The sequence below is a fragment of the Rhipicephalus sanguineus genome, chromosome 3 (assembly GCF_013339695.2).
Source record: "Rhipicephalus sanguineus isolate Rsan-2018 chromosome 3, BIME_Rsan_1.4, whole genome shotgun sequence".
Classification (NCBI taxonomy): Eukaryota; Metazoa; Arthropoda; class Arachnida; order Ixodida; family Ixodidae; genus Rhipicephalus; species Rhipicephalus sanguineus.
The window spans coordinates 35,091,085-35,100,701 of record NC_051178.1 but is presented as its reverse complement, the minus strand read 5'-3'; the positions used below and the strand labels follow the sequence as shown (position 1 = coordinate 35,100,701).

General features: G+C 44.2%; 1 protein-coding gene across 1 annotated transcript in view; it reads left to right on the top strand.

Moving 5' to 3' along the window:
* Positions 1-669: 669 nt before the first annotated feature.
* LOC119386550 (uncharacterized) overlaps positions 670-9,617 on the top strand; it is a 123,092-nt gene continuing 114,144 nt past the window's right edge. The window contains exon 1 of the mRNA XM_049413971.1: positions 670-770. Coding sequence (XP_049269928.1) covers positions 707-770 — 64 coding nt within the window. The 5' untranslated portion in view covers positions 670-706. The remainder of the gene's footprint in view (positions 771-9,617) is intronic.

Genomic DNA, 9,617 nt, shown 5'->3' with positions numbered 1-9,617 from the left:
CACCAACTAGCCCAGCGATGATTTTTGTTCAGCTATCTGAGAATCATCTTTCATAGTTTCGGGAAAGCCTACGCCAATTGATTTGCAATTCCATTTCAGAAAGCTAACGACCGCGCAGAAAGTACCGCAATGACAAATATTACGCATTGCAGACAACGGTGCGGGATATGAGAGCAAGCTCTTATTATGGTTGACATAAGGGGGAATCGAGTTTGTAAGCAATGAAAGGCGCAGGCAGTAAACCTGTTATCAGTAAAAGTTAGTAGGCTCCAAGAGAAGCGCTGTCACTGAAACGATGTGTCCAAATTAGTAGCTGTCTACTACCGTTTAGGCTATGAAATCTTCGTTTCATTTCTCGCGGAGCTTTTCAACTATTGGCGTTTGACGAGAGCCAACTTACATTGACTATACTGCATCGACTATACTGCTTCCGGAGAGCCCAGGGCCTCGACGACAGCTAACAACGACCTGTTTGGCGATGTGTTTTGTCCTGGTTGAGAAAGGGCATCGATGTGCATGTTAGCAGAGGGTGACAGCCCACCCAGGGGACCTGACACGGGCTCGCCTGGGCGTCTAACGGTGGGGCGCGGTCGGCGAGGAGGCAAACCGGTTTCGTGTCCCATGTCTTCTCGGTGTCGAGTGCACGGGGGTGGGTCAACCATTAACATAGCGAGCTTCCAGGCTGCTCAGTCGCGATCCGGTCGCCATGCGGGCGCGCGACGCATCGAGCATCGTGTGGGTCAGCATGCTGTTCGCCTGCTTCGCCGCCGGTGAGTCTCGGCTGTAATTCGGTCACTCCGCGCCGATTTTCACGGTCGCTTTCATTGCAGCCAAGGGCGCATTGCTTGGCATGGATCTAGAATGCGCGTAAAGCCACAACAATGAAAAGGCAACACACGCGCCTCTGATCAAGTTGTCCGATATGTAACTGTGGTGTGATAAGAAAGCTATTGTATTCATAGGAACATGCGTCCTACGTTACTTTGTCGTCTTGGCGCTTTCTTAATAACGTGCAGCTCGTTTACTCATTTTTGTGCGTCAATGTTGAGTGAGTTTCCAATTTTCGTTCGTGACATTTCGTACAGTGGGCCCAGCACGGAACTCCAATATCGTGATTCTTATATTATTTCTTCACTTAATTAAGTCGTTCTACCTGCTTTGCTTCACGTTTAAGGCTACCGCGTAGGAAAGCTATTTATGTCATTGTTTTTCCAAGTGCGGTGATGACACAAGGGTCGTTGATTTGTACAGATGATTGGGAATTCGCAAATACCGTACTCGAGCGCGGCTAGAGTTGTATTACTGTACACGCGACCTGCCAAACAAGCTTTATATGCGCGGAAATAGATTGAGCCTCCTCTTTACGAGTGAGTCCTATATTGGCCTCTTCCATTCACCGCTCAGAATTGCAGCATTCGCTCGTGATTAACAATAAATGCCTTGAATGTAGCCCCTGTCTTTCAGTATATCCCAGAGGGGGTTATTTATTGCTACGGTCGTGTTTCCAAGGCAGTGATTTTGTTAGCATTACGTGCAGCAGACGTAGAATATATAAATTGAGCGTGATTAGTAAACGATATGTGTAGAGAAACCAGAGTACACGTTTAGCGAACTTTATGGCAGGCTTCTTGAGTGATAGCTCATACACAGAAGTGGGCGTTACCAAGCGTAGTAAACTCCAAAGGACGACATACCGTACGTGGTAGCGGTAATAAAACCCTCACTTGAAAAAACAAGTTCACAGAAGAAAGAAAAAAATTATTTAGGAAATAAATTAAGAAGAGTTATGGGGCGGATACAGTAATTGTATTATGCAATATACACGAGAACTAAGTAGTACAGTTGAGACAAATGATATCGATACATATGTATATTCTCGAAAGGTAATTATTGCAGTTGAAATGTGCAATGTGTAAAAAAAAAGGATAAACCGCCGTCGCCATGGTGACCCCCCCCCCTGCTGACCTCTGCTTTATTACAAGTAGAACACACTGAATGAATGTTAATGATAATTGTGCTACTCCTCGTCTTCTATACGTAGTTTTCAGGATAATGCAGACGTGAATACACACCGCAAATTTAAGAAAACAACAACTAACACAATGCAAAGGGCGATTAAGCATTGTAACAGTGCTATGACAGCACAGTTTAAAAAGACATCATCCAAGAATCAGAAAAAATTCACGCTTTATTTTGTAAACGCAGCAAACTTTTGCGCTACGTGAACAGTTTTGAACAGTAGCAAAGCCGCTGTTCAAGTGTGTCTTCATATTCATTAAGGACAGCAACGCGAATATCCGAGACCGCAAGAGGTAGGGAGATCCACCTCGGCGCACTACTTATCTCCTGTCAACGCTGCGGGTGGGTTTGTCGCTGATAATCCTTTAGTAAGCACTTTGAACTGTTCCTCTGACAATAAATAAGCACATAATTAAAGATAATCTCACGCAGGGGCCTCTCCTCCAGCAGGCGTTTGGTGAGTAGCCCCACCACGGTCACGTGCCAACGGCGGAAGGAGGGGGGGGTTTGATTCCTTCCCACGCTTCGCCGGGCGTGGCTTAGCCTCGTCTGAGGAAAAGAGGATTCTGGGGGTTGATACGACGCCGGGTGATTGGACTTTTAAAGCCCCTGGTGGAGGCAACGCACCCCTTTGGCCACAGTTTTATGTAGACGACAACCCCGGGTTGATCCGCCCGGGGAAGTGGGCAGTCGCCCTTTTCCTATCCACATATTCGTCTGTACCTCTCACTTTTTGATGCACCCTCTCCTCTCCTCCCTTCCATTCAGTTGTGGTTCTCCTGGCGGGTACCCAACCTTGGCTACACCGTATTCGATTACGGTGACGGCGTACGGCTGGCGTTGTGCAAACTGCCCCGTTTCCTTGCTGGGCTCCGTTGTGGGCGGTTGGCGCTGTCGCCGAACATGTACACTCTTCCTCTTGCTGAACAAACTACTTTTGTCTTCAATCGCCCGGAGAAACGAGGGCACACCGGGCAACTTTTCCATTTTTTTCAGAAAAGCACTGACATCTTCCATCCACCATGGTAGTATAGTGGTTATGGTGCTCGGCTGCTGACCCAAAAGTTGTGGGTTGGATCCCGGCCGCTCCAGTCGCATTTCGATGGAGGCGAAATGCTAAAGGCCCGTGTACTGTGCGATGTCAGTCCACGTTAAAGAACACCAGATGGTCGAAATTTCCGGCGTGCTTCATAATCATATGGTGGTCTCGGCACGTAAAATCCCGAGCATTATTTTTTTTATTAATGACATCTTCTCTAAGTATCATGTGGTCCTCAGTGAAGGCGACACAAGTGCTCATATATTGTCCCCTTTCTTGGTAGCTAAATGCTTTGGAAACAAAATTGAACCGGGCTACAAGGCCACAAAGATGACTAACGGTGACTTGCTAAGACGAATGACTTGAAATGCATTCGTGACGTGGCTGTACTGTGTCCGCACTTTGAACAATGAACACGAGTCATGGCGTGACCCAGGAAGACGACTTCTTGGACCTCAGTGACGGAGACCTTCTTAAGAGTGAAAATGTTATAGATGTTAAAAGAATCCCAATTCGCAGAAACAATGAAATCCGCACAAAGCACATTACAATAACCTTCGATACCAGTGTGCTCCATAGCACACCAGATACGTCAATCTTCTTGCGAGGCCATACATTCCTAATCCTCGGCGGGGCTTTAACTGCCAGAGTTACGGGAACGGATCCCAGACATGCCGTGCATCACATCAGACTCTTGCGGCTCATCTCCACATTGTGTAAACTGTGATGGAAGCCATCCAGCCTACTCCAGGACATGTCCTAAATGGAAGAAAGAACAAGATATCATTTCGCTACAGGTCAAAGAAAATATAAAGTTTCAAGAAGCAAGAAAGCGGCTTGATCGCACCAGCTTCGCTTGGGGTGGCACAACGGGGGGTGGCGTGACAAATGTCTACCGCAGTCACTAAAAGTAGTCCGGTAGTGACTTCGCCCACCTCTCAGATGGCAGTCGCTTGTGCTGCGCCACCATCGAAAACAAGTCTTCGGTTCAGCAGGCCCCAAAGTTAAAACGAACTTCAAGGCCTGAGACGCGAGTCTCAGTGCTTGTTCCTTGACTCCCACAAAAGGCTATGGAGGTCGTTGGGCGAACACCGGCGTCGTCGATGCCAACAGATCAGCGCTCTCTGAGCGCGCTAAGAACGGGCCATAACTGCTCCTCCAAGGGGATCGATAACTTGAAGGATTACCTCCCTTGTATCCTTAGCACGTACACTTGAACGCAGAATCTTTTCCTCAATATGGCCACACAAATTATACAGCGGAATGCCAGGGGCCTACTTCATAACCTAGATGACATTTATTTATTTATTTATTTATTTATTTATTTATTTATTTATTTATTTATTTATTTATTTATTTATTTATTTATTTATAAATCCTACAATCCCTGGTTGGGATTTTGTAGGGTGGGAAGACTGACAGTACGAAATTTGCAGAACAATTAGTAGGACCGAGAGCAGAAAGTGGCGGGACAACAAAAGAAATGCAGTTATAGATCTGTACACACACGTACATACGCATATATATATATATATATATATATATTGCAATCCTCACCGAAATTATGTGGATATGGAGAAAAAATACCGAATGTAGGTATGTAAAATAATAAGAACAAAATAACAAAGCACTTACACACATAGGCGGTTCAAAAACTAATATGTACCCGTACTAAATACACATGTACACATATACACAAATACAGATGAAAAACTCATTCATGAGCGCAGACTAGAAGTAAAAGTGGCGAGCGAAGGCTGCAACACTTGCTCATTTGTTAATAAATCCCAATCATTAATCCTTCTTGGAAAAAAAGGATATTTCAAAGAGTTATTTCGTGTTTGTTACGGTGTTAATGTTCTATCATGGCGTTGTCTTGTACACATTTATTTTTTAACCACTTATGTGTGTAAGTGCTTTGTTATTTTGTTATTATTATTTCACATACCTACATTCGGAATATGCGTCGACCTTGACATGCCCCATTAATATTTGATAAGGGAACTTCAAACGTGAATGTCGGTTTCTCATGGATAGACGTTGCAGGTGAGCTCTGGTTAACAGGTTTGTTACTGATGTGCGGTCATAGCGATTATATATGAAGGGAACTGCTCTTTTCTGAGTCATTTACAGTTTATCAATATTCGTATATGGGGATATTCGTATATGGGTCCGAGATAACAGCTGCGTAGTCTAACCAGGGCAGAATAACAGACTTATACTCAAGGAGTTGTACTGTGGGGGTGGATAGTTTCAGTGCCCTGCGAAGAAAAAATAGTCTATGTTGTGTGTAAGCTATGACTTGGTCGATGTGTTTATTCCGCCGGAGATCACTTATTATTAGAAGCCCCAAGTACTTGTACTCGGTTACTTCGGCAACATAATTGTTGTTGCAGCCGTAATGATAAGCGAGCGACGTTTTTTGTGAGTAATATTTATTGCTACTGTTTTTTGTTGAGACACATCTGCCAACTTTCACACCATGACACAACCTTTCAAAAACTTGACTTAGGAGCAGCTGGTCAGTCGGGTTTTTAACCTCGTGGTACAGAATGCAGTCTCCGGCGTAAAGTTTAATTTTTACCGAGAAGCCATCAACTATATCATTTATAAAAATAAGGAAAAAGAGTGGCCCGAGTACCAAACCCTGTGGGACACCAGATCACACTGCAACTCTACCCGAGCAATGTTGGTTAAAAGAAACAACTTGTTGACGACCAGTAATGTATGATGAAATCGAGGATATGAGCTTAGGGTTTTGAAGTGCTGAGTTTAATTTATAAAGCTCTTTATTATGAGAAACCGTGTCGAAAGCTTTGCGAAAGCTTAGAAAAATATCGTCAGTTTGATTACCGTTATTAATGGATACCGCAAGATTATGTATAGTTTCTACTAATTCAGTTTGTGTTGAAAAGCCCTGCGAAACCCCTTGGTGAAGAAGTTTTGTTCCTCGAGAAATTTTCAATATGTTTATGTATTATATGTTTCCAAGCCGTTGAGATTAATGGTATGGGACGGTAATTTTTAACAGAACATTTGCTCCCATTTTTTGTATGAGGATCTTGGCTATTTTCCATTCTTTAGGAACCTCGCCCTCCTGCAACGATTTCGAAAACAATACGTGAAGGCACTTAGCTATCCACTCCGCATACCGCTTTAAAAATTCGTTTGGGATGTCATCGGATCCACACGATTTATTTATATCAGCGTTGCGCAGTTGCCACTCCGGAATTGGAATGACTCCGGAATCATTCCACCTTTTCGCGAACCCGGAATGGAAAGGGAATGGAATGGGACAGCGCTTGGAGGAATGAAATGGGAATGGAATTAAGCGCCTTTCGCACGGAATGGAATGGAAATGGAATTACGTCTTTTCTCCGAAAATAGAGTACGTTTTCGCCTACGCGCTGCTTTTCAAACTTTTAATGTTAGTATGTCAGAGCTTCGAATTTAGCACTAAAGCAGTATCTTTAAGATGGCTTGGCTAATTACAAGCACGGTACATTTATAAGCAACGTGCCTACTACAATTCTGTCCTTATATATATATAGACGGTGTTGCTCCGAAGTTTGTCTCTATGCTTCGCGTAACCGCGCGGCTCTATGTCGTTGATATCCGTCGTGCGATACTACGGCCGCGGCATAGCTCCCCTTACGCCTTGTGATTTTTTTCCCTCGGCGCCTGCTGTCTCCCCAACCTTCACTTTGATTTCGCTTCTGTCGCCGTCGGCGATCGGACGCATATTCGAAAAGGCGCTTCTCTAAGTTGTGATTCGTATCGACGCTGGCGCGATGCTTGTGTTCACCGCAAGCTTTCGTATACCAGCTTGCGCGCCGTCTCACCTCATACCCCCCCCCCCCCCTCCCCCGACGATCAGCGCGGCCCAGTATTCTGTAATCGTCTAGTAGTTATGGCGTTCGACTGCTGACCCGAAGGTCGCGGGATCGAATCCCGGCCGCGGCGGCTGCATTTTAGATGGAGGCGAAAATGTTTGAGGCCCGTGTGCTTAGATTTAGGTGCACGTTAAAGAACGCCAGGTGGTCGAAATTTCCGGAGCCCTCCAATACGGCGTCTCTCATAATCATATTGTGGTTTTGGGACGTTAAACCCCAGACATTATTATTATTAGTATTCTGTAATCGATGCAAAGGCAAAAGGTGTCCGAGTGGTGCCCTGTTCCAACTAATACCAGCAGATCTAAAGGGTTTTGTTCCCCATTAACCAAATCTTAGTTTTCTCCATATTCACGACCGCTCCAGACGCGTGGCAAAACTGCTTAGTCTTCTTGAACACCACTTTTGTCAGCGTAAGAATGCGCTTTGTCGTCATTTTAGCATTAACACATTTAAGCTTAAACAATATTAAAATGTCGCCATTCGTTCCAACATGCTGACCATGCAAATACTATAGGTAGCGGGAGAACTGCCCCTATGGGAATTAGTAGGGTGGTTGTACTGCACGAGATATGTCACCAAGCTACTATCCCTCGACCTTGGTAACGCGTTTTGCGTACTTTTGCAGTTCCTAATGCATCTGATGGCATCAGCTTTATGGGGCGTTCATTCTTAATTCGATAAAGTATCAAGATGCCTTTCCTACGTTGAGGAATTACAGGAATGGAATTGAACTGCCCGGCCATTCTCGGAGTGGGAATGGGCTAAGTTTTTTTTTTCATTCCGAGGAATTGAAAGGAATGGAATTGCGGCAAGTTCTAATTCCCCGGAATGGAATTGGAATGGAATGGAGGCGCCCATTCCGCAACACTGGTTTATATCTATTTTTAAGAGCAAGCTGACTATTCCGTCTTCGCTAATGGCAATGTCTGGTATTGGCGGAAGAGAAAGGCTGAAATCGAGAAATAAACTGCCGTCTTTGGTGAAAACAGATTGGAACTGAGCATTGAATGCGTTCGCGATCTTTGAGCTGTCCTGAGTAAAAGAAATTCAAAAGCCGTGAAGGAACGTGACGAAGGAGAAATCAATCGCCAAAATTTTCCTGGGGATGCCGAGATAAAGAGCGGTAGTAGTACACTATGGTAACTGTGCTTATCCTTTGAAACTTCACCTTGAAGTTTAATAGTTAAGGTGGATATTTCTTGCCTTTGAGAATCCATTAAAGAGCCCTTCTTTTTTAATCTTCTAAGCTTTCTTTTGAGCCGTAGTGTAGACCGAATTATCCAGGTGTTTTTGTTCTTTTGGTTTTTTTGATAATACCTGCCACAAAACTGTGCATGCATTCCGCAATTATATTTTTTAAGTGGTCCCAGAGACCGTTTGCGCTAACATCACTGCTTGCAAACGCGTCAAAATGAAAAGACAACCGTATCTATTATAGAAACATCATCTGCCCTGGAAAAGTTTGGAAAATTACATGTTCTTCGATGTGCGTTCATAGATACATCGGTGAGTGCTAGTAATACCATTTTATGATAAGAGATGCCAGGGTGAATTTCACATCTAGCACGAGATGCGGGAAAGCCACGAACGAAAAACAAGTCAAGTATAGATCCAGTTTGGCCTTGTATTCTAGTGAAGTCATGAACAGTTTGTAATAAATCAAAGGCGAATGCCAAGTCAATAATTACTTCACCTACTTTGCCGCTTTGCTTCTTGGCAGTCAACGAGTTCCAATCAATGTTTGGTGTGTTAAGCACACCAGCTAAAATAATTCTATCTCCTTGTTTTACATGGATGGTCATATATTCTTGTAATTCAATGAGATCAATGGGTTCCGAGGAGGGTGGCCTGTAAGCAACACCATTAACGTACTTAACATTTCCGTGATAAGTTTTGCAGAAGAGAGCTTCAGCGTTAGGTACATCAGGCATTCTAATCATGTTGAAATAATTTTTGAAGACAATGCCAACTTCTCCTCATCTTGTTCCGCGATCATTCCTGATTACATGGAAACCAGCGGGTAGAAATTCACTATTGAAGATTTATGAAGGCATCAAATACTTATTAAGCGATTATCATCCAAGACTGCTCTGTGTTCAACAAACACATTTAGGTCAACCTACGGGAACTAAGTGATTTTTATTGAAGTTCGAAATAGTGGCGATTCCTTTTCAGGAGGTGTGCCAATTGCCCAACATTCAGTTGTATTCGAGCATATGGCGCTTCAGAGCTCACTCGAGGTTGTGGTTATTAAATGCGAAGCATTTCTTAGCGAACCTCAGGCACATTGGCCGTTTGTATCTACGTATCTATCTATCTATCTATCTATCTATCTATCTATCTATCTATCTATCTATCTATCTATCTAGCCGCCTACGTCTGGGCGCTCTCCAGGTCGTCTTCATAACTTCTAGTATACCAAAATTGGCATAGCAGGGGATCATCATCATCATCATCATCAGCCTGTCTACGCCCACTGCAGGGCAAAGGCCTCTCCCATGTTCCGCCAATCAACCCGGTCCTGTGCTTTCTGCTGCCACGTAACACCTGCAAACTTCTTAATCTCATCTACCCACCTGATTTTCTGTCTCCCCCTCACGCGTTTGCCATCTCTTGGAATCCAGTCAGTTACCCTTAATGACCACCGGTTATCCTGCCGACGT